The 25,922-nt window shown below is 32.2% G+C and overlaps 3 protein-coding genes across 5 annotated transcripts in view; 1 reads left to right on the top strand and 2 right to left on the bottom strand.

Moving 5' to 3' along the window:
- Positions 1-318: 318 nt before the first annotated feature.
- Positions 319-13,582, bottom strand: LOC115886553 (hippocampus abundant transcript 1 protein-like). 2 transcript variants are annotated; one of them, XM_030905888.1, is made up of 10 exons: positions 13,281-13,582; positions 7,410-7,627; positions 6,498-6,595; positions 6,286-6,436; positions 5,018-5,167; positions 4,201-4,388; positions 3,673-3,882; positions 2,450-2,595; positions 2,274-2,370; positions 319-998 (listed from the first exon to the last, which is right to left on the bottom strand). In XM_030905888.1, the coding sequence occupies exons 1-10, from the start codon at positions 13,359-13,361 to the stop codon at positions 889-891; spliced, it is 1,449 nt and encodes a 482-aa protein (XP_030761748.1). In that variant the 5' UTR covers positions 13,362-13,582; the 3' UTR covers positions 319-888. The 2 variants fall into 2 exon arrangements, with proteins under 2 accessions (XP_030761748.1, XP_030761675.1); XM_030905815.1 differs by lacking the exon at positions 13,281-13,582 and adding an exon at positions 11,022-11,305.
- Positions 13,583-13,989: 407 nt separating this feature from the next.
- LOC115886361 (BEL1-like homeodomain protein 1) lies at positions 13,990-23,560 on the top strand. 2 transcript variants are annotated; one of them, XM_030905577.1, is made up of 7 exons: positions 13,990-14,281; positions 15,050-15,261; positions 17,569-17,732; positions 18,445-18,666; positions 20,509-20,609; positions 20,672-20,819; positions 22,349-23,560. In XM_030905577.1, the coding sequence occupies exons 1-7, from the start codon at positions 14,150-14,152 to the stop codon at positions 22,648-22,650; spliced, it is 1,281 nt and encodes a 426-aa protein (XP_030761437.1). In that variant the 5' UTR covers positions 13,990-14,149; the 3' UTR covers positions 22,651-23,560. The 2 variants fall into 2 exon arrangements, with proteins under 2 accessions (XP_030761437.1, XP_030761360.1); XM_030905500.1 differs by having other exon boundaries at positions 18,442-18,666.
- The window catches only part of LOC115886269, a 27,106-nt gene continuing 24,256 nt past the window's right edge, over positions 23,073-25,922 (bottom strand). The window contains exon 5 of the mRNA XM_030905395.1: positions 23,073-24,880. Within this exon, the coding sequence (XP_030761255.1) occupies positions 24,620-24,880 (261 nt within the window). The 3' untranslated portion in view covers positions 23,073-24,619. The remainder of the gene's footprint in view (positions 24,881-25,922) is intronic.

Below are 25,922 nucleotides of genomic sequence, written 5' to 3'. Positions count from 1 at the left end.
AAGTGAATCTTGAATTTGTTTCAGGAACATATATAGAGCGAGGAAGTAAATAGGAGCAAACTTGGTATTGGTACTATTCATTAGAATAAACAATTCATTTATATTTTTACCTCCTTGCTCCTTTATGTACTCCTAATACAAATCCCTGATATTTCGTTTTTAATAAAAGTTGCACGAAATTGTTTAAATCCTTTTAGAAATAAATCATTTCTACCAGGAGCACATAAGTGTGCAGAGAGTTATAACGTTACGTTAAAAGTAACGATAACGTTATTTTTGTCCTAACGATAACGCAATTTTTAAGCGAAATAAAACAAGTTTTTATGTTTCTAATTTATACCGTTTAATGCAAACATTTAAATAACATTTATTTATAAAGTGATTAAATAAGCAAAAATAAAAATAAAAAAGCTCTTCCAAATAGTTATTTCTATCTTATAAATTATCAAAAAATTAATAAACTTAAATCATTTTAATAAATTACACTAACAGCTTTATTCAAATATAGTATGATACCTATATAACGATACAAGCATCTCATAATTATCCCACTATATTCCATATTGAGACTTACGCATATAATATGATACATAATTTACTAAATAATCATTCAGTATGTACAAAAAATAATTACAATATTACAATTTGAGCTTCGTTTTTTATATCCCATCTATAGTAATCAATAATAATAGTACAATACTTATAAAATCACTTTGATAAAAATAAATTACATTGTCATTAGAGGGCAAGTTCCTTTGCAATCCACAATTAATATAATTTTTTGGTGGTTAAAACGTACAAAAAGTGACGCACAATAATGATATTTTCGAGAGTTATCTTATGACAAACAATAAAAATAATAGGATAGATGAACTACTTTATTTTAACTTATAGTATAACTCCATCGATTCCACCCCGTCCTGTCAATAGAGGGCTTAGTGTTCCAGGAACTTTTTGGCCTGTTCTATCTACCTCATAACGCGTATCTAGCGGAAGATCTGTAACAGAAATAATAATTAATCAAATATAACCTTGATAAGGTATCCAGTTCTTAAAAAACATATTAAGTAATTTGCCACTGAAAGAGTATTTTTTTCTCCAATGGCGCAATAGTCTTTTTCAAGTAACTATTAGTATAATGTTTTATATCAGTCAAATACCATACAAAATATAATAGGGAATGACAATCGATGATAATTTTGGCGAGGTCAAGCCCTAGACGTCGTTTACTTAGCCAGTACTCTTTGTTATCTTTTAATGGCGCTTACGCCAGCTGGCCTTAAGAAGGTTGAAATCTATTTATTTATTGAGTAAAAATGATGTATAAATTAAAATTCGACAAAAAATATATTTTTTTTGAAATAGATTTACCTATGTGTCAGGAAACGCTCTAACATTTTTAATCTTTCTGTACTTAATACTAATTTTTAACAAGTTTTGTATCAATTTAATGTAAATGACGTATAGAGATTGACCTCGCCAAAATTATCATCGATTGTCATTCCCAAGTCGTCTTTGATGTTTTTTTTCGATCATAGGGTTAATTAAATTAAAATTAATTGAATTAATCTTGAGGTCATTTTATATTCAAATTTATTGAATCAAAGTATAGGTTTGAAACAAAAAATAAATTTAGTTGAAAACATTAAGTGATGTAAACTATACCGGGTGTTTTTCGAAAGTTGCTCACCCCTATAACGTTTTTATTTTTTCAGATAAAAAAAACGAGATTTGATATGTTAGTATATGACATAAATTATATAGGATCGATTGACGTATTCAATAATTGTTTTCCGGCACTTCCTGTTTCACCGGAAATGACGTACCGTAGAACTTCACTAATTCGAACAGGGCGTCAAATCAATTACAAATCGGACACAATAGTTCGGCGTCTCTTATCAACCAGACCATTTTGATATTTTTACCTCTTTATTCGGGATGCCAACAAAATTCAAAGGCAAATGAATGAGAGTCCGCATTTTTCTTCGACGGTTAGATGCAGTATATGTAGTCTTTTCTTTGTAGTACAGGCTTTGGTACAGGAGTAAGGAGTATCGTATATTTTTAAAAAATAGAGCCCACTAAACGACTCTTACTGAAGAAATGCAAGATTTTATTGCATTGACAAGGATGGATATGTAACATTTCTGTTCCGTATGTAATAATCCATTTTTTGCTGTTCCGAAATTTAATATTTCAGATATAAAAGTCACATACCAAAAACAAAAAAAGATCATATCTACCAAAAACAGGGTAAGAAATAATATACTTACTTGTTTCGATTACTGCTTTGGGAGGTAGAAATGACGTAACAAATATGGCGCATATCACCAGGAAAGCTCCAAAAACAAAAGGCGGTCCTGGCACGAGCTAAAAAAGAAATATTTATGGTTAATTTAATTTATTATTTCTTTATTTTTTTAGTGTTTAATTTAATAAATATGATTACCTCAGCATACGTTGCAGTGTCACCTGTGGAATGTGTAGCGTTTTGATTATCTCCGTCATTTAGATCTACGTGAAACAAATAAAATATGATGCCAAACATTGCAGGTCCCAGTCCAGTACATAAACCTCTCATTCCTGTGACCATTCCTGTGATTTAAAATTCATTATTAATAATATATAACACATTGTATATTTTTATTTATATTCGCTAAATCAGAGGGCTTTATGGGACGATATGAATTATAAATCCAACATATTTGATAATTAATGGTGAAATTAAAATTAATTTTACCCATAGAATATGGTAAGTTAGGATCTGTTTATTATGGGAAAATACTATACGATCGAAAAAAAACGACGTCAAAGACGGCTGCCACTCACTGACAATTCGGTGAGGTCAAGTTTTTTAATGGTGCTGGCTGCCAGTTGGTCTTAAGAGTCTCATACGCTGTACTGTCGGGTCGCTCTCAAGGGTCGGGTAAAGCGAGTGTGTGGCTGAAGGAAATATATATCACATTCCAGAAATCTGCCTAAGGCTTAGCCCGATCCTGTCGTGTTAAGCCATACCCAAAATTCCAAACATACGTGCCTTGATTAAGGTTTGCAGAGCTTCAGCATTTACCATAAAATAGCGATTGTTACAAATTTGTTACAAAACCATACAAATTATATATCGCTGTAATCACAAAACTTCAATCTATTTCCGTATTGTAACGGAATTTTAAATTATGTCTTTATTTTCGAGAAAGTTTAGTCCAAACATAAGGAATATTTTGTTGATGTTTAACCATCAAAATCTTAAAAACAAAAAAGTTGTCTAAAAATGTGCTACAATACGGATATAGTATAATCCTTTATCTTTAATTTCCTTCTTCATTTGTGTAAAAATACCTAGCCAGTTTTACATAAAACGTTAAATGCCGGACGCTTATTTTGCTACTTTTTTGGACTAGTGAAATGGACTTTTAAAGTTTGTAATTTATTTTTTATTGGGTAAAAAAATATATTTTTTTAAAATAAATTTCTGTGTCTGGAAACCTTCTATCCTTATTTAATCTTCCTATAATTGTGTTAATTTTTGAAAAGTTATATGTCAATTTTAATAAATGACGTCTAGAGATTGACCTCGCCAAAATCATTATCGATTGTCATTGCCTAGCCGTTTTTGACGCTGTTTTTTTCGGTCGTATGGTATTTAATAAATAATTAAAAATATATATTTACCCTGAACAACTCCCTGCTTATCAGCCGTACTATGAATGGATACAAAGGCCGATATCGCCGGGTAAGTAATCGAGCCAACAGAAGCCAAGAAACCGGCCGCCCACATCATCCATGTAGTCGTACCGAAACCGTACCACAAGAGCTGCAGCAGCTCGAAAAACAGTCCTAGCATGATGGTGTGCTTGGCTCCGAAATTTTTTATTAAAATACCTATAAAAATATAAGTAAAATAATTAATAACCTACTTTCATATGAATGGGCACATTCACAAGAAGCCACATTCACAACCACTTGTGTCCGACATCAGAGCAATAAATAATGATATGTAGAAGGTGCATATTGCTTAAATTCGACTTAGTCAGCCCGGCGCCGAATATATCCATGGTTGGCAATAATGAATTTAAAAATCGCGCCCTCGATTACGTAACTAAAAGTGTAATTGATATCAAATATAGATTTTAAACAGCGCTTTGCCAAATCTGAACACCGGTGTCTGACACAAGTATCTTCGTGTGACAGTGCTCTTACCTAGACAAAGTTGTGTAAAAACTGCTAGTAACCCTACGAGACCGACGAATACCGCTACAACATTGGAACTCCAACCCATCTTCAGTTTTAAATAAACGAATATACAGCTGTACTGGCCTGCTTCCGGTAGATAACTTAGAAAAACGGCTATGCACAAGAGTAGAATAGTCGAATCTTGTCCAACGTTTCTAGAAATAGAGAAAAAAGTATGTACAGTACTATGGAACCAACAGTATTTTTTCCTGCATAAATGAAATCCAATAAATATGAAAAATGTGACATATATATCTTGCTGGTCATCCAATTTATGTGGTCTGGATTTTAATGAGTGTGACAGAGAATAATATAAATGACCGGTTGACAGACAGAGAGACAAAATCAAAAGCGGCATACAGTGTTGCCGGTTTTTTACGTTTGTAGGAAAATGTGTGTAGAAAAATATAAGCTATTTTAAAAACTTTCATGTATACTACTGAAATGATGATAATATATCTAAACTAAATATAATCTATTACAGCTGTAGTAAAACTAATAGTGAAAAATAAAGTACCAACCCTAGATGCAACATTTTTCGTAAACGCCTACTTTGCGGTTTAAAATTTTGATGCAAAATCCGGCAATACCGCATAGAAGAAATGCGTCGACCCAATTTTTATCTCTTTTTAATAGATTTGATTTTCCATTAAGCTGTCTACATCACTGTCTTACATGCAAGACCGCAACGTAAAATCCAGACCGCACAGTTTCGATGACCAAATCGGTATAAGTCCTGCCACCCTTTTTTATATTTAAATTTAAATTTCCTGTAGGAAAGTACCTGAGGGATGAAAAGGGATCCGCTTGTTCCCAACTTATAGGCGAAACTCGAACTTTCTCTGATAAGGACTCAGGGACGGCAACCAGAATGAAAAATACGTCTAATATTGCAACTGCCGTTGCTAAAGCTACTACTAGAGAGACTGACCATCTAAAAATAACGTAATTTATATTACAAGCGTGTGTTTACCAAGTATAAACAATTTCTTAACACAAAAAACTTTATAACGTCTGCCCAAGAGAAGATTTCGACAGAGGACATCTAAAAAATTACAGAAGTGAATTAAAATGTCAGACATAACTGCCACTGTCACGTATCCTCTTATTGGACAGATTCTATATTATGTTTGAAAAACTTATACCGTATGATCGAAAAAAAATGACGTCTAGTTGGCTTGGAAATGACGATCGATGACATTTTCCATATAATTTTAAATATAAAATGATAGCGATCTTCACTTCATAGCCATCGCTGACACCGTTTTTATTCGATCATACGGTACTTGAAAACGATATCTATTTTTTATATACAGGGTGGTCCAAATTGTTATGTATAAATGTAAGTCCTAAAATGCTTAGTTGCGAAGATAGAAGGTGTAGAAGTTTCATTTTTATTTCGTTTTTTTCCAAATCATTTCTGAACTAACATAGATATTAGGATGAAACCTGGCGTCTGAGAGTATTTTGACATGAGAAATTAAATTTGATGTCAATATGACTCTGACTTGTGTAGAAGGCGCCATCTACATATTTTTTAACTGGTTTGAAGAGTAAAAATAAGTAAACATGTAGGTGGCGCCCCCTACAAGTAGGAGTCATACTAACATCAAAATCGAAATTCTCACGTAAAAGAATATCCAATTTTCATCCAAATACCGGATGATCGAATAAAAACGGCGTCAGCGATGGCTATAAAATGAAGATCGCTGTCATTTTATATGTATGTAAAATTATATGGGAAATATTATCGATCGTCATTTCCAAGCCAACTGGACGCTATTTTTTTTTCGATCATACGGTATAAACATTAGTTCAGAAATTATTAGGAAAAAACTAAATAAAAATGAAAGTTTTTTCCCTTGTAGCTCCGAAACGAAGCATTTTGGGACATACGATTTATTTATACGAACTTTTTCACTTATTTTTATCTGCAGAATATGTTGTCGATGTTTCCCAAATACAATTCGGACCACCTTGTATATCAAAAAAAAGATTTATTTAAAAAAAAGTAAAAAAAATCTAAAAGTCGTAAAAAAGTTGCCTTTTTACCTTTCCATTAAATAAGCTCCCAAAGCAGGAGATATAACCATACTGGCTGCAAAAGTACCACTAACTAATCCGTAGGCAAGTGATCTTTCTTTTTCGTCTGTCACATCAGCTACATAGGCAAACACCACACTAAACGTTACGGCAAAAACACCTAAAATGATTTTATAACACAACAAATAATATAAACATATAAATCCATTACACAATCTTACCTGATATTGAGATCATTGCAAAAAACCAAAAAGTGTTTATCGTCATTAGTGGAATTGGCAGGCAAGTACAGAAAACTGTGACTAGTAAAAATAGTTTTCTAGAAAACAAAAATAAGGTCTTATGTATTTTTTTTACTTTTGATTAGTTTAATACTAAATTAAAGAAGGGTATATTTATACCCCTGATATTTATCGGGTGTTTCTCAAAAGTGGCACACCCCCATAACTTTATTATTTTTTCAGATAAAAAAACGAAATTTGGTATGTTAGTATGTGACATAAATTAGAATTGATTGACGTATTCAATTGCTTTCGATCACTTCCTGTTTCACCGGAAATGACTACAACTTTTTGATTTTTAAATGACACTCCATATTTTTTTACTTGATATTATAGAAAATGACATTCTGAATAATCACATATCATATGTAAACTTTTGACATTTTCAAGAAAAAAATAGAATTTAAATTTCAATTTAGAATATCACGGCCATAAATGTAACGACAATTTGACTCGAAATAAAAGTGTGTGTGTACCAAATTATTCGTTAAAAAATGCTTCTTCCAAAAATGCTGATGAGCCACCCTCGTTTCATTTGAAAAAAAATGAATTACAAATAAAAATACAATTTGGGCATGAAATATGATTTTTTTAGCGAGAATAAGAATGTCAAAAGTTGATACATGATACGTCATTATATTCAGAGTGTCATTTTCTATCAAATAAGGTAAAAAATACCGATGGTGCATTTAAAAATCAAAAGTTGTAGTCATTTCCGGTGAAACAGGAAGTGACCGAAACGAATTGAATGTGTCAATCAATCCTGATTTATGTCACCAAAAAATTAATCAAGTTACAGGGTTGAAACTTATTTTTAACTCTATGGGTGAAACACTCTGTATATATAAATACCTTCCACAAACGTCGCTCAAAGCTCCAATCAATGGAGCGCTTAAAAAACTAAGAATTCCTTTGATACCCATGATTAAACCGTTCATTAAGAACGTGTGATCAGGAAAGGTGGAATTCAGTACCGAAATCACGGGCATCGTTAGAAGACCCCATGCGAAGAATTCCAAAAATATCACCACTAGGGCGTGGTATAGTGAAGGACTGCCAATACCAGAAGTCTGAAACAAAGATTAATCATAAATTACTTTAAATACTAGTTATCGTCGTTTTTTTCTACGGATTACAATAAAGTATATTTATAATTATTATAAATTTTTATAAAAGTAGTAAATCTTAGAGGCACCATTTTACGAAAAAAAAATCTAAGGTTGGTGGAGTTGGAAAATATTTCTACTAAAATTTATGTAGGGGTGGGGGAGTTTTCACCCTTACAGTTCTTTTAATTGAGTTTTGTGAAAGTCAAATTTTAAAGCGTATAGCAAAACAAAGGCACCCCGAATGTCATCTAAATCAAAATAACGGTTCTTAAATTATCTTAATGTGTTTAATTTTTTCAAGTTTAATGCCCTCTAACGTACAAGCGAAGTACTTTTGTATAGAGATAAACAAATGTATTCAGTAAAGTTATTTTGATTACAAAAATATGTAGTAGTAATGTTCTATGTTCACGGAATGGGACCCCTTTATATTTTTATTTTACAATCTTGTAGAATATTTGTTTAAATTTTTATCATAAATTTTCAGTAAGTGTTTGTATTACACCCCTTCTAATATCATTGGTATTAACAGTATTAAGTACAGTGTGTCCCATTTTGGTTGTGAAATCATACGGTATCTCCGTTATTAGTGAAGATAGAAAGGTGCGGTTTGCACAAACCTGCCCCACTTTTTTGTCAAACGGAAGATGCCGTAAACAAAATTTTCATAGCCCTCTTTGTTTCCAAGTCTTTTTGCAAATTTTGCTACTTGGGACACCTCCTGTATCTCTGTTATTGTTAAAGCTTTCGAGAATGTGAAAACTGTTTATTGTAGAACTTTTTACGTAGAATAGAGTCTGTCTTGCCATAAGCTTCTCAAAAATATATATCACTCTATATTTATTTTCACTATTTACTGCAATATTTAAAAGTTTTTATTAAAAGATCATATTTATTAGTAGGCCATGATTGATAATAAAAGAAACTAAAGAATTATTAAAAGTATACTGCTATCTGTCTCTTGTTTTATTTTGGGACCCGCTAATAAATTCTTTATATAATAGCCTTGTTTACAAGGATATTAGGAAAACTTAACTCTCTACCGCTATTTTTAAATCTTGGAATACGTGTATATACGTACGAATAATCTATCGTATCGGAAATTTTAGATATTCCTTTAGCTAATTTACGTGAAATATACGAAAGACAGTGTTGTGTTTCTCGGCAGAGTCGTCAGGGAACGACCGTTACGACAGAGACAACCTATCTATCGCTCGTGTCGCACTCGTTATAACTTAAAACAATAACACAACAATAACAAGACATTGTCTGACCGCATGTTCCAGCTATTTATGAATGAGATGCTCAGTCTATATTTTATTTTAAGTCTATGGGCTTCTACGTATAAATCAATTAATTATTAAAAATTTTAAGAATGTGTGTTTCAATATCCTCTTGATTAAATTGAAGATTAGACCGAAGTACACTTATCATTCTTATCCCGTATTGTTGTAGAAAGAGTAGAAATGACAATGAAAATTAATGAATTCCCATAAAATCAAATGGCAAAAATAAAAATCAAAAATAGCTTAGTAAATCCTAAGGAAAACTTGCGCAAAGATATTTAATATTTATGATCAACCTTATTTTGATTCATTATGAACTTGCCTAAGGTATTAGGTATTCCCTGAATCAACAAAATTTGTATACCATAAATAAATTTCTCCAAAAAAATCCTTTATGGGTATTTCGCCACTGCACTGCAAGAAAATCTACGAAATAAAATAGTTATTTTTTGTAAACACTTCTACGTTAAACCTAAACGGACACTGCTTGTCAGAATTTGTTTACAGTTATACAAATTTGCCTAACAAAGAAAAATTTTTTTTTAACAGAACGTCAACGGTTTCTTGTAGACGTATCTGTTTTAAAAAAGTTAAAGTGTTCTCGAATAGTTGAATTTAAATATTATAAATAGTTTTTTTTTCTTTATTCTTTGTATTTTTTTTGCTTCCGACGACGGAAAGAGATAAACTTTCCGAAACGTTAAGCATTTTTTCCTTTGTTAGGCAAATTTGTATAATTGCAAACATAACTTCTGACAAGCAGTGTTCGTTTAGATTTAACGCAGAAGTGTTTACAAAAAATAACTATTTTATTTTGTAGATTTTCTTGCAGTGCAGTGGCGAAATACCCATGAAGGATTTTTTTGGAGAGATGAATCCGCCACATAGGTATAGACATTTTTCATAAATAAATTGTTTTTTTAATAAAATTAAAAAAAATATGCATTTGTAACATTAAAAGTATGTATGTATATAGAATGCCACTTTATCTAATAAAACATTCGACCAATGTGTACTACCAGTCATGACCTATATGCATGCGAAACCTGGACAGTATACGTAAGCTTCCGTTCCGTATCAATTCCATACTTTTTATTGTAAAATTTATATCATTACGAAAGTTTTATTTTAAAAATTTGTATTTTTTGAAAAAGGTAATGGATTTAATTACGAGGTGAAAGAACAAATAAATATCAGCAAAATTTTAACAGAAGTGGTACAAATGTAATAACTTGACAACACTGTTTCCGATACGCTTCAGTCCGTCCGCCAAAAAAATGTATGGAAGGAAAGGATACGGAACGGAAGGGAAACGGAACGGATAGTGTGCATGGTGTGCACTGTCCTATTCATTTACATGATATAATATTGTATGTAAACGGAAGGGAGCTGATATGGAAGGTATAGTGGGAATCAACCTTAAAACTGACATTATAAGGAAACTGCAAGTCGCACAATGCTCGATGGAACGAAATATGCAGGGAATAACCGAGAATACCGAGAAAAACCGTAACAAAATAGAGTGGGTATGACAAAAGGCCCAGGTAACAGATGTTATTTATCCTTATAGAATAAAATTCCTCAAGTGGCAATGGGTAGGACACCTGGCAAGAAGGATGGATAACAGATGAACCACAAAAATTACAGCATGGTACCCACGAGGAATTAAGAGACTTAGAAGGCTAAACCTGAGATAGGACCATAATATTAGGAAATTAGCAGGGGTATCTTGGGCTAGCATAGCCAACAATAGACCCAGTTACACACACTACACTACGCAATAATTGGAAATGGTTGAATAAGTTGAAAATGATGATGCTGATGATATAGATTTATTTATAGGATACATTTATTATACTTTTTTATGGGTTAACATACGGTGCTTGATTCTAGAGTCTGTCCAAAGAGTCCAGAGAAGATTTCGACAGTCGACAATGGAAAAATGACAGACCACAACTATAACTATCATTTATCTTCTCGTTGGACAGACTATACTTTTATTACTTTATGTGACAAATTACAATAAAATGTATTTTATTAGTAACAACACCAAAATTAATTGTACTTACTGGAATACTTAAATACCATCTTTTAAATCTACGAAAATTCAGCACATAACGTTTGAAACAATAATAGAATAGTATCATACACATCTTATATTCACTAATTTATGCGTTAATAATATCATTTTTCAGTACATTCTTCGATATAGAATACTCTCAATTATAATATAGACTCAGAAACAAAACTAGATTCGAAATAATAATAATAATATGAATTAGAAATAACTATAAATTAAATATCGGGTCTGCTATTGCTACAAAAACAGACTGATTCATATCATCTACCTTAAAAATTGGTGTGTAACGTTGGAATCGTAATCTCAGTTTATCAATGATAAGAGTTCTAGCCCTAGATCATACTAGTTTCAACGAAGCCGCCACGCAATTAGATTTGGATAATAAAAATGTTTTAAACATCTGTAATATGACTAAAAGGTTTTGCATTCAATAATTTTTATGGAACCAACTTAGAAAATTGAATGATTCAGATTAATGTTATTTCCAAATATACTTTATTTTCAGAGCATTTTTTATTACCCATGAAATGCTAAACACGTTTTGTATGTGTAAAAGAATATTATTAGAAGATTTCTTGTATTTTTAATTTTTTTTTCAAAAAAAGGCAGAAAACACATTTTTTAAAATTTATTTATTAATATTTTTGAAACTATCAAAACATATTTAATATCTTAGGATTATGTAAAGTGATCAGAAAGGAAGCCAAAAATGCAATAATATACAGTAGGGTGCGCCAAAAAAAAAATATATTTTTTTTTCTACTTCCTATTTAAATAACACGGGTAAACAATTTTTTAATTTTATTGCATTCTAACAAATCAGCATTTTATAAAAATCAATACATATTCTTGCAGGAAATTGAACGGTCTTCAAAAAAGGTCTGATATGAATTTTTATTTAATCAACTCGTTTGAAAGTTATTGAGGGTTAAAGTTCAACTTCAAGCCGTATATGATAACTTTCACAATTTTTTATATTTTATCACGAAATAATGGCTCAAAAACATAAAATAGGATATTCTTATGTCTATGTTTTTCAGCCACCCTGTAAAAGTAAAAATATTTTCCTGAAATACATCCTAAACCCATATTAGATTGACACTTGTACAAAAAGTTTTTTATTATAAGAGCTACAGATGCCCAACTCACTATTGCCAGACCCTTATAATGTTCCACAGACAAACTATAAAGTAGTTTGTGGTCGTTCCTTAGATCTTATTAAGATTTAAGGGTCGTTCTTGCGTCAACTTTTTCATAGACAACCCCCCTTATAACATCATGCATAAAATAAAAATAACTTCAATTTGGTATATAAATGATCAATGAACGTTATGAACCATAATGTCGTCTCCAAAAGCAATTATTATTATTATTATTAATTAAACATACTGGCGGAAACTTTTTGATTGGCACCCTGTTAAAAGTGTATTTCCCTATTCGTAAATATATGTAAAAATTAGGTTTTGATTACCAACATGATGGGAGTAGTAATCCTGCAGTCAGATCGTCTACTATTATTTGTACTAGGCAATGATAGGCCATTGGCAAAGAGTTATATGGTGGAATATAAAGAGCTATATTGCAATTTGAGACACCTCTCATAATCTAAGTTATCTGACAACATATTAAAAAAAGGTAAAAATGGATTCTTATAGAACTTTTTACTTGGAATGCATTAACATTTTGAAATATTGACCCATGTTTAGAGTTTTTAAATAGGACACCCTATATACTTGTCAGGATTTAATTGTACCTTTTCAAAAATATATGTTTATTTTAATAAACAATAACAAAATTCATAATTTTACTATTACGTAAAACAAGCTGTTCACATTACATGAAACTTCCGATGATTTCTCCAGTAATGAACCATGCCACACAACATTAAAAAATATTGCAGTCCCATTATGTACCTATATGTTCTAAATTCTTACTAAGAAAAGACAGAAAACAAAAATAGTGTCTCTGTGAAAGATTCTGTGTTCTATATAATTAGACTTAACTATTATAGTAGTTTTGATTTTTTCTCTTAAAGACAAGGGTACATTAGGGGGTATCTAAAAGGTGAAGTGTATTTTATTGTCAAGATACATTTAATTACACGAAAAAGGTCACTAAGAAGCTGAATTCTCTTTGGGTTCTAAACCTCAGTGGGGGACAATGGGGACATTTAACAAAACAACTATTTATATTTTATAGTTTTCTGATTGTGACGAAATAAAGTATATACAATAAGTTATAAACTTACCGTGACAACTCCATCCTTTGCAATGCTTTTCCTAGATTTTATTATCATACCAGCAACTCTTTTTGACGGTTTCGCCTTCATTTTAAAAGTCTTTTTTCAACTAATCCAACACTAAAAACTGTGTACGTTCTGAAATAATACCCATTACGAACAGCCCCAAACTACAAGCTCCAATAACATTAACAATAAAATATTTTATCTGATTTTATCTCAAAAATATAGTAAATTCCCTTTAACTAATCCATAAAATACCATAACCTTGTTTTTATTTTCTAATCTGACACATATCTGACACACAATCTGACATTTGACAAATCAAAAAATCTAAAAAATAACTAAAATAACTGAAATAGGGGGTAAAGTTAAGAAGAATAATCTTCGTATATGAAGTGTTTATCACAATCTGTTGTGGTCTGTAAAATTAAGATGGCGCTGCTGTAGCAGAAGTTCTACTGGTCCTACATTTGAAAGAAAGTAGCAAGAATTGTTTATAGCACGAAATAATTAAAAAGAATTAGATTATTTGTTCAATTTCACTGAAATAGATAATATTCGATTTGTAATGGGGCGTATATCACTCTCCTTGAGAGTTTAGATTATTTATTCTGTGGTTTTTGACAAATTTTACTCAGCCAAGTTCAGTTTGCACCCATAATTTTCAATGCCCTATTTTATTTCTGTGGTGTTACTTTTTACGTCATTAAAAAAATGTCATTTCTCCAACCTCCAAATGGAGACGTCAATTTTATTTTCTCCAAAATATTTTTATTGATTATGTAACGTATTGTTGGTATTTTCGATAAAAAAGCGTTTCAGTTAGCTACCTAGTGTGTATTATAAATAAAAGGGGTATACCATAAGAGGAGAAAATGACAAAAGTTTGTCGTTTATGTCTTACAAAGTTGCAAAGAGGTACAAAATACTTCAACATCAATGCAGTTGAGAGTTTCACAGGCTTTATGCCTTACAGAGACCAGTTGACGACATGTATACCAGAAATGGTAAGTAATTACGGGTAATTCTTTACTATTCCGTTTACAGCTATTTTGAAATTCTGTTTAAAATAGTTTTTTTTACTTTTCTGTTCATTTCAACACATTTAATACATTAAAGGAATATGACTACACTTTATTGACTGTATTCTATTCATAAGTTAAAGCAAATAATTCTAGATAGGTGTTAAAGGTGCTTGTCAGTATTTATTTTACATATTATTCCATTTAATTAAATAATTTAACAGCTCCAGCCAGCCATGGACCGCTAGCGACATCTCTCGATAACAAACGAAACAATGAACCTTAATGGAAAGCAGATTTCTATATTCTCATAACTAAACTGGGAATAGCAAATTTCTATAGGGAGAATACACCGTATGATCGAAAATAAAATGGCGTTCAGTTGGCTTAGAAGTGAACATCGTTGATATTCTCCATATAATTTTATATATAAAATGACAGCGATCTTCATTTCATAGCCGTCGCTGACGCCGTTTTTTTTTTCGATCATATCGTAGTTGATAATGAACAATAGCGAGAGATGGCACTGTAAACGCCGAAAATTCTCGTTAAAGTGTTTTCTGTGGGCACTGTGGGCATATAAGTAGCAGTTAAGGCGGGAACAGTCGGTTTTGAAATGGTGAAGCTGAACGAAATCGGGTGAAAGTTTTAAAAATCGATAAAATGCCAGACTAACTGGTTTTAGCTAATACGAGCATATTTAAAATGTTAAATTTCTTACAATAACACATGGTAATTTTTTTTTCATTTTAGGCTTTGGACTTAATACCGAATCCAGTTATTTGCAATAACTGTCGAACAGCCCTGAAATCATCGTACGTTTTTAAGTCAAGATGCCTCCTAGTAGAGAAAAAAATTAGGCAGCACGTCGAAAGCCATCCTTCAAAAACATTAATGTATAATCTCGCCGATATAGATACTTCAAGTTTACCCAAGGCCGCTAAATACGAATCAGAAATTCAAAGGTACTTAGAAATTACATGAGGTGTTTTTGAGTATTTTTTCACCCCCATCCCCCATTTATCTTGACACCCTCTCCCTTCCCCTAATCTCACGTGAGATCTTTAAAAAAAATTATTTTCAGTATACAGGGTGTCCTAATATTCCGTGGACATAGAGCTACAATGTATTTTTGGTATCAAAATAAGTTCATTGGGCACAATTTACCGTATGATCAAGAAAAAACGGTGTCCAGTTGGCTTGGAAATGACGATCGATGACATTTCCCATTATAATTTCACATATAAAATTACAGCGATCTTCATTTCATAGCTATCGCTGACGCCGTTTTTATTCGAACATACGGTACTTCTATACAAATGTGCTTCGTTTGTCCGCTAGAGGGCATCTAACTTTAAAGAATTTAACACATTTTTTCAGGTATTTTAAGAACCGTTATTCCGATTTGAATGAGATTTTGGGTGTCTATGTTGTGCCCTAACATTTAACTTTCACATAAATCAAGAAAAAATACGCTAAAGGTGAAAACTACCCCCACCCCTACATAAATATTAGTATAAATATTTTCCACCTTCACCGACGGCCGACGGAGGTGGGGGTAGTTTTAACCCTTCCCGTACTTTTTCTTGACTTTTGTGAAAGCCATATATTAAAGCAATTGACAAAACATAGACACCCTAAATCACATTCAAATCCGAGTAACGGTTCTTAAAATATCTGAAAAATTGTGTTTATTTTTTTAAAGTTTGATGCCCTCTAGCGGACAAACGAAGCACTTCTGTATAGAGGTAAATTGTATCCAAAGAACTTATTTTGACTCCAAAAACACAGATCATACAGATTATAAACTTTGTTTTTTCTTTATAGTTTTTCGTGGTTTCAATTTTCGGAATCGGGCACTAGTTAGGATACTAGTTTGCGCACATTGCACGCCCACTTATGGCCTCTAAAATTGTGAACAGCGCCTGACCGGCACAGTTATTAGAGAGATATCGGAAAACCGAATAGCGACATGCAGTATTTACGCGTACCTTATCATGGTTACGATATGCGCGAGTCAATTTTTAACGCAACACCCGCTAATAACGTTACCGCCTGACGTAATTTGCGGATCAATTACATCAAGCGCTATTTCTAAATAACGTTCAAAAATTGCTTAAATGGGCATGTGCGGGTACATTTGACAACCGGGGCCGGCCGGCGCCGAGCGGCGGGATCTTTTATTTTAGGTTATGTTTGAATTGTTTTGAATTATTACTTTAGTTTTATTAGGTAAATATAGGATAAGTTTTAATTAAATAAAATGGCCCAAAATATGGATTCCACCTCTTCCATTATTAAAGAACCTATAAAGAGGCTTAGGTTTACAGCAGATGACGACTTAGCTCTTCTAAGAGAATTTGTTGCTTGTTGCCCTAAACCCACTGGCAGACGTTGAACAATAAAGTACTGAAAATAAGCACTTTAGCCCTTTAGTTTTGAAATACCTAGTAAACAAAACAATTTCAAAGTTTTAAATTCAAAGTTAGGTTAAGTTTAAATAGCGGACGCGACGAGAACAGAATTCTTTCCGATCAGATAAAAATTCTTTCCACCTCACGTAAAGGAAATAACATCCTTATATTAACGTCCATGCACGCTATTCGGTTTAGCGATATCTCTCTATTACACTGTTTATTGTTATTTTACGCGAGTTTATTTTTGCGCACAGGAAATTTGACTCGTTTGCACATCGTCATACAAAAAAAATTTCGTACCAATTATTATTAGGGATAAGATTTTTATCTGTATACATATAAGCTTACTTCGGGTTTCTCTTATTACCGATTTTGAACCGTCCTAGAACTGTGATGCGTATGCGCAGAAGGAAATATGAGGACATTATTTCATTTGCGCATGCGCTGCAGAGTTCTAGGACGGTTCAGGATCGGTAATAACAAGAACCCGAACAAAGCTATAGTATACCTAATCTGTGCCAAAAATAAGTAGTAGTTTTTGAATATTTGCTATTATTTATTATTTTTATTAGTAAGTATTATTTATATTAGTATATGTATAATTTTATATGTCCACGGAATATTGGGACACACTGTATATGCGAAATTAATCTGATTTCCTCACATTTTTGCACTGTTTTTTTGACCGAAAAAATTTCGTAATATTTACCGAAACCGCTATCGCTACCCCCTCTATCAGCCACTTGATATTTATTTAGTAAGATTCCGCTTGACGCCCTGATTTCACTCACGAAATTAATGGACGCCCTCTTAGTAAAGCCAATGGATATTGGATTGATTTATTTATTTTACTAGAGAATCTCCCCACAAGAAGCCAGTCGCAATATTACCAAAAATCGAGGTAGCTGAGCAGCCAGTATCCTTGCTTTCAAATCTATTATCATCTGCTACTGAGTCGGTCCCTTCATCTGATCCAAGAGAGCCAGAGTTTTTAAATATATCTGAGTCGAATTTTGAAGGTTGGTATACAGGTTCATACACGGGGTGTTTCGATTCCTCATTAAAAAATATGAAAAAAAGTTTTGATAAATATGGGTCTGGAAATGAATAGTTTTACGAATACAGGATGGTAAAGCTGTTAAAAAATATGTTGTAATTATCTTAAATAAAGTTATTTTTTGGATTTTCTGTCCGTAGCACTGAAAATTAGTGTTAAGAATTGTAATTTGGGGGATCAAGTACTTTAATAGTTCTCTCCAGTTGCGAGTTGAAATTTATTTTTTGAAAGTTTTTGTTTAATAGTTTCCAGAGACCTGCAATTAATTGGCTTTATTTTTTTTTTCTGGAAAACAGTTCTAGATAGGCATATTACACAAGTGAAAAAAAGTTGATTTTTTAGTTACCTTATCTAAAGGAAATATAAAAATTCCAAGAAAAGTCATAGGCGCACTTTTTTTTCTCAATTATTTTCGATAAAGTGTCTCCTGTGACGCAATTGTTAAAAATTTTAATTTAACTAGGCTTAAATTAAGCCATTGGTACTAGAAACAACATTGATAAATTTCAAGAAAGTTGGAGATTAAGATAAATACAAAAAATGTCATCCTGTATCTTTAAAACTATACATTTCGGGACACATGTTCATAAGAACTTTTTTCCATTTTTTTTTGAAGAGGAATCATCCTGTATATGTAAAAAAAGTTACGACTTATAATGTTATTCCTTTAGAAGAAAACACAAACAGTGATAAAATACCGGCAAAGAAAAAATCCAGAGAAATTATTGGTTCGGAGCTCATGTCTTGTAATCGTTGTGATAAGCAATTTTCAAGTGTTTCTTTGATGCATATTCACAAGATGCGAGTCCACGAGGAAGATTATATTTGTAACTTTTGTAATGTTGCCTTCAAAACATTACAAAATCTACGAAGACACAATCAACAGTGTCAGAAATGTAAGTGAATTTATTCTGTTATTTTCAATGACATAAGAATACAAGGACCAAAGGTATTTAGCACCAGTGCCGTGCCAGAGGGTTAACATAAAAAATGCAGAATTAAATATTTTTTGGATGCTTTTTAATTTTATTTTTTTCATGTCGGGCTTTTATAATAAAACGGATTATTAATTTTTTTAGCTCACAAAATTAGTTTGTAAATGGAACCAGGTGTCGACTAAATTGGGGAATTTACTAAATTTAATTTAGTACTTACTGTTATGAATTTTTAGACTTATTTAGTTATGAATAATATTTCTTTATTTGTGTTATTGATAAATGTTTTGCCTACGCCTGTGGTGGATACTACTTTTTTAGGTGGTTTTAATACCGATTATTTAAAGAAAAAAGTATTAAAACGTTAACAAAAGATACAAAACTAGTATGGACTATTAGGCAGCACGTATAGTATATCAGAAAAATAATTACAAATTCAATAAAAAAACCAAAAGATGATATAAAACCTAGAAAAAACGTAATTCCTGGTTCTTTCTTCTCACTGCTTTTAAGGCACGTCCATAGTGCACCGGCTTACCGCTCTTCGTTGGCCGGCTTATTTTTTTCGTAAACCTGCGCCATTGAAGCAGGTGGTGGCCATTAACAACTGCTTGTATGAAGCGGGAATGTCATTTGGTATCATGGAACTATCCCGTGGGAATCTATTATGTCTTTTTATTAGGTAGTGATAATGTTCATATTAAACTGATACAAAAAAGTACTAATATACAGGGTGGTCCGAACTGTATTCCGGAAACTTTGGCAGCATATTCTGCAGATAAAAATAAGTAAAAAAGTTCGTATAAATGTGTGTCCTAAAATGCTTGGTTTCGGAGATATATGGTGTAGAAGTTTCATTTTTATTTCCATTTTTTCCAAATAATTTCTGAAGTAACGTCGATATTTGGATGAAAATTGGTGTCTGCGAGTTTTTTGACGTGAGAAATTTGATTTGATTTAAGATCAAGTTATTATAAACAATTTGCAAAAAAGCACTACAAACAATTCCACTATTTTATAATCTTAGAAATATTCAGAGTACACTCAAGATAATTCATACTTATAATTGAAATATATTATTTATTTGATAGTCAACTTACGACTTAAAAAAAGCTAATAAACGTGCTTATATTTAGTATTTATAGATTTGTATTCAGTTAAGATAAAAAATGAAAATAAAAAAATATCACTTTTGGCCAGGTTTATAGACCAAATACCCCTATATGCGGCGCCGGCGCGGCGTTTGAATATGGTTAGGTTAGGTTAGGTTAGGTAATCAGGTAAATTTCCTCTTAATTAACTACTTCCGAACCCTGCTCGCATCTCCGAAAAAGCCATATAACAATACACGTGATGCATATACGCAAAGTTACGCATCACGTGTATTGTTATATGGCTTTTTCGGAGATGCGAGATGTGAGCGATATTTGAAGATGCGAGTGATCAAGAATAGGTACCCTGAGCCGGCCCTGGTTGCCGGTAAGCAGAAACCTGCCTCCACTATGTTCGTACCCTTATGCCCACTTGCACCGTTTGTATAAACTTTGTTTAGAGGCTAAACAGTGATTAACTATACATATTTTATTATCGTTAATCACTGTTTAGCCTTTAAACAAAGTTTATAGAAACGGTGCAAGTGGGCAATAGTCTGCGATAAAGCGAGAAGTGGGAAGCCGGTGCACTATGGACGTACCTTTACACTTGAAAGCTGAACGATCCGTTTATGTGCGTTACGCGTTCTTGTATTCTTTAGTCGTTGGTTATTTCATTGTTATTTAATTCAATTTTTTATTTAACCTCTAGTGAAAAGTGTTAATACGAGCGATTCCGTTCTGTCAAAAAGGCCGCATCTTCCAGCAAAAGCAAAGAATCACCTTAAGAAGTGGTTATTTAGACATACGGAAGTAAGTTTTATATAGATTAAATAAATATAGTATTTTTACATAAAAACATGTACGTTTTTAAGCATCCTTATCCGACAGATGTGGAAAAGCAACAGTTAATGAAGGAGACGAATTTATCATTGTTGCAAGTGGAAAATTGGTTTATTAATGCCCGAAGAAGAATATTGTCCGATTTAACGCGACTGAAATATATGAGGAGAAGATCTCGACGTAAGATAGAGTCTATTATAATTGTACAGGGTGTCCCATTTTCGTGTTTTTAACAGAGTTTATTGTTCATGAGTAGAGATATAAAGATGCGGTTTTCACATCACTAAGCTACTTTTTTGTACACACACATATTTGTCCTTAGATTCTGAAATACAGGGCGAATTTAAAGTTGTTGCAGTTTTCGACTCCCCTCGCAGTTATCTTGAGGTGCGTTTAGACTTGATCACGCACGCACTGATCCTTCGCGAATGCTCTAGTGTAAACGCCTGTGCGCGCACGCTCACCCTTTTTTCGGCGGTTTTTTGGTCGGTGCTCAAAGGGATTTTGAGTTCGCGAACGCCGAGTTTGCACCGGCATGGCAATTTGTTTTGTGTGCGTGCGTGCGTACATTCACCAACACAACTCTGGTGTTCGCGTGGATCACTTCATCAGTGGATCACTTCATTCGTCGAAAAATAAGTTTTTAATTTAAACGAAGCCGAGAACGCGAACGCTCAGCTCGTGCGTGCTTAAATCTAAACGCACCTTTATATAGCTGTTATTCTTGAAAAGGACCCTAACTTGAAAGGACTTGAAAAGAACAAAAAAGTAGCACTAAGTGAGTAAGTAAAACAGCATCTTTGTATCTCTACTTATAGCTAAATAAAACACTAATTCACTAATCATAGATGTCACTAATAAGTAGAAGATTAAAACACATTTTTAGGAAACATATGAGGCGTCAAGTTACAAAACCCGCCTTATCAATTAAAAAAAAATAGCCTAATGACATGTATTAGTAGCGGAATCTATATAAACATAGTTCCAAATTGCAGTAAAAGTCGCCTATTGCTATATAAAATTCACTACAATTTACGTTACTGCATCAAAATCCTTCTTATATACTTATATTTACTTTTTATTGTCATTATTGTTGCAAATACCGCATTTTTTCTTAGGCTTTTTACACAAGTGTAATATTACTACTGATGTCTTATCTATTTCAAATCCTTACCTAATTTTAATAAAGTAGTATATCTAATAAATCAAGTTAGGATGCAAATATCTTGCTGTAGCAAATCCCAGAATATGCATCGTACTGCTACAAAACCCGCCTTATCCGATTTATTTTTGTGTTTTTTCTCTTTAAAAATGAATTATTAATTTTCATTTCTAGAAAAACGAGATACAAAACAATGATTCCACTCAGTGGACACGTTTTTTTTTTGTAAAATAACGATTCAAACATTTGATAAAACAGTTTTTGCATAATATTATCTCAAAACAACATTTTTGAGATAAGACAGGTTTTGCAACTTGACACCTCAAATGTAATCACACCTCTTGTTTGGTCCACAACCATGCGAGCATTATCAGCAAAAGCTGCTGATGATGCTAACATAGTTAGCGAAACGCGCGTCCAGTGCAATGATTCCAATCCTCAACTGTAATCTCACTCTTTAACAAGAAACCCTGTAAAACACACGAAAATGGGACGCCCTGTACCTTTTAAAATGTGATTTTTATAAGTTTCTTTTTTCTTTTCTTAGCCTCAGACCGTATAGAGCTTGAAGAGTCTGAGGAGGTGATGATGCGTTATAGAAACGAAGGAGATATTCCGAATATTCGATTGATTAGTGATCTTATCGATCCATTGACAGCCGGTTTGGATGACGCTAGCGAGAGCCCCGATACTCACAATAACAGTACTGAAACTGAAGATGAAAATTCAGGGAAAAATATAAAGGAAGAAGAGTCATCTGAAAATTCAGAGGAAGAGGAAGATCCCCTAGAAAATATTCCGCTTATCAAGATCGCTAAAAGGATTAAAATAGAAGTAGATGAACGATAAAATAGCGTTGCTTAATTATAAGATAGAATAATGAAATCATTTTCAAAGTGAATTAGATATTGGATTAAACTAAAAAAATATTTTTTTTGTTGGTAAACAAATACTTTTTATTTTTACGTTCGCACTACAATTTATTAGGTATATATGTATGAGAATATGGTGTATTTTAGTTCCTTAGTTTTTATACAAATTTTCTTTAATATATATTTTCCATTTTTTAATAAATTTCTTCATTTACACTGTCATATACAGAGTGTCCCTTTAGGTTAGGTTAGGTTGCTGGGATTTGGGATCCTGTTTGATTCCTTACTCGGAGGCCTTGGATCCATTGCGATGTCGCTGATGTTGGCTTCTGCTCTGCTTCTATCAACTAACAACTAACTTCTCTCAACTAAACTATCAAAGAATAATGAGACTTCTTATAAAATTAACACTTTTATTTCATTAAAATTACAGGTAATATTTTATAAATTACTTTAGAAGTATTTACAATATATCTATTTGAAATTAAGCTAACATTTCATTTTTTTTTCATATCAAGGTGTGACAATTTGGAATGTTGATGTAAATTATACCATATGATGAAAATATAAACGGCGTCAGTTATCATAGAAATACTAACGATGACATTTTATATGTAAAATTATATGGTGAATGATATCGCTCGGCATTTCTACAAAAACTTAAACGCGGCGCCTTTTTTAATCATACAGTGTTGTCAAAGTAAAATATACAGTTTATGAATGAAAATTGTCTGGTATTTTGGCTAGATTATTAAAAATGTTCTCATTTGTAATAGTTACATAGAATATTTGTACAGTATCAGAGATAAAGTCCGAATTATATGGGCCTTTTTTTGTGCACGTCCTTGGGTGAAATTTGACATCGACAATAGTTTCTGCTTTAAATTGCAATAAAAATGACATTAAATTAAACATGCTGTTTTCGAGGATCTGTCAAATTTGACATTTAAATTAATAAATCGTTGAAAAGTTAGTTCAGTGCAAGAATACTATAGAGATAAGGATAGTTCGATTCCTACGTCGTAAACTATCAGTTTCTTTATTAGGGGCCAAAATGATACTTCTGTGGCGAGGCTGTACGTTTGACATACAGTCGAGACACAAAAAGTTATTTTTACTCCGAATAGAACATGCTTTTTTTTTCAAACATCACAAATAAATATTTTAAACAACTTCAAACGTTCCAAATAATATAAAGATATTTAAAAGTAATACCTTGTAAGTAATTATATATCTAGAAACTATGGCAGAGTCTATGGTTACGCTCGTTGAATTTCACACTTTAGGCCAGTTTAAGAATATATTTTCATACTTTTCCTTAGGCGTAAAAGTGCTTACTTTTATAGCTAGGCGTTAAAATGAGTTTTTTATATCGTCACAATAACTTAATACTTTGGTGACGTTTGGAAAAAAATAGTATATTGTTTTATTAGGAGTAAAAATGATACTTTTTGTGGAGAGACTGTATGTTTGACGGACGAGCGAAGGTCTCTGAGTGACGTAAACATCCACGGCGACGATTTGACGCGATCGAACTGTTTTTAGAATATATTATAGTCCTTGAGTTCAGTGGCCGAATTTTCAAAAACTTTATTAGATTTGGCGTTATTTAAAAAAAAAAATAATGCCCAGTCAAATTTGACCAAGAAATCAATTAATAAAAAAGTTCCATATGAGGCGCACTTTATCTGACACACTGTACATCTATATATTATAGTTTTTATAAGGAGTATTGTATTATAATTAGTAATGATATTTCAGTTTTACCAGATTTATCTGAATATTGTTAATAACGTTAATACTTTACTATTAAATCTTCAATTCACAATTTTTTTTGGAAACACTTATTACATAAAAAATAGGAAATATTCACATACTATTTTACATAACCTTAAACTAATGTAGGTATTAGAAAAATCCACCGAAAATGTTTTTAACTATTTTTCTTATCCTACACTACCACTAGCCGCGCTACTACCACTAAGTTTTCGGCCAATCAGACTAGAGGATTGTTTGTAGACAGTCGAAGCGGCGCTCAGGTAAAAGTCTTCTTCGTCGGCACTAGAGGGCGTTGGCGAGCGAGTTGGCGGTGACAGAACAGGGTCGTCCTGATCTTGGTCTTGCAGTATCTGTCGAAAATCTTGTATCGACTCATTCAACGACCACAGTTGTGATAACAGGGACAAATCTTGTTGCCGTAGACTATACTACAAAAAAAAACATATAATTAGAATGTAGAATATAAATGAAATACCTTACGATCGAAAAAAGGCGTCAAACACGGCTCGGGAATGACAATCTGTGATAATTTTGGAGAGGTGAAGCCCTAGACGTCATTTACTTTGCTTCATCTCTTCTTTATTGAAGTGAAACTTCTTTACGCGCATAAAAAACTATTTGTTACACACAAAAAACTATTTTTTACGTGTAAAAAATTATTTTTTACGCGGGAAAAACTATTTTTACCGCGTAAAAAATATTTTTTTAATTTATTACTTTTTCAACATTTCAAACTACACTTTTTTAAACATGTCCAGCCGTTAGTAAGAATGGCGGTTACTGCCATTAAAAAAGAAGAAGGTTGTTATTTATTTTTGTATTGAGAAAAAAGAATTTTTGGAAATAGATTTGTGTGTCTGGAAACGTTCTATCCATTTTGATCTTTCTTTATTTAGTGTTAATTTTAGACAAGTTGGATGCCAATTTTTGGTAAATGACGTCTAGAGATTGACCTCGCCAACATTATCATTGATTATCATTTCCCAGTCGCCTTTGACGCCGTTTTTTTAGATCATACGGTATCTTTACTAATAAGCGAGATAACCCTCTGCTGCAACCAAAAGGGGACCCTCTGTACACGGTGAGTCAACGATAAAGTTTAATATTTCGTTTGAGAGGTATTAAAACTGTTAAATATAAAACAAGTTTTCAGGTATGGCAAATAATTACGGTGAGTAGCTATTGTTTCTGAATTTGGTGTACTCAAATCTGGAGGAGTTTTATAGATATGAAAAGAAATATGCTCAAAATAACTTTATGAATTTCAACTATTTAAAATTAAAAAATCTAAAATTTTTAAATGGCACACCTATATATTATAGTTTAGAGCCAATAAACTTTTAGAGTAGCCTTTTTATAACATAAAATATCAATATTCAAAAAGATCATAACCGCTTCTCAATAAAAAATAACAAAAAATAAAAACCAACAGATTTACTTTGCAAGGCCGTATAATTTCACTTATCGTAT

This window comes from Sitophilus oryzae, unplaced genomic scaffold (genome assembly GCF_002938485.1).
Source record: "Sitophilus oryzae breed Bouriz unplaced genomic scaffold, Soryzae_2.0 scaffold_1002_pilon_pilon, whole genome shotgun sequence".
NCBI lineage: Eukaryota > Metazoa > Arthropoda > Insecta > Coleoptera > Curculionidae > Sitophilus > Sitophilus oryzae.
The sequence above is the reverse complement of the archived record's forward strand: the minus strand, read 5'-3'. Positions and strand labels throughout refer to the sequence as shown.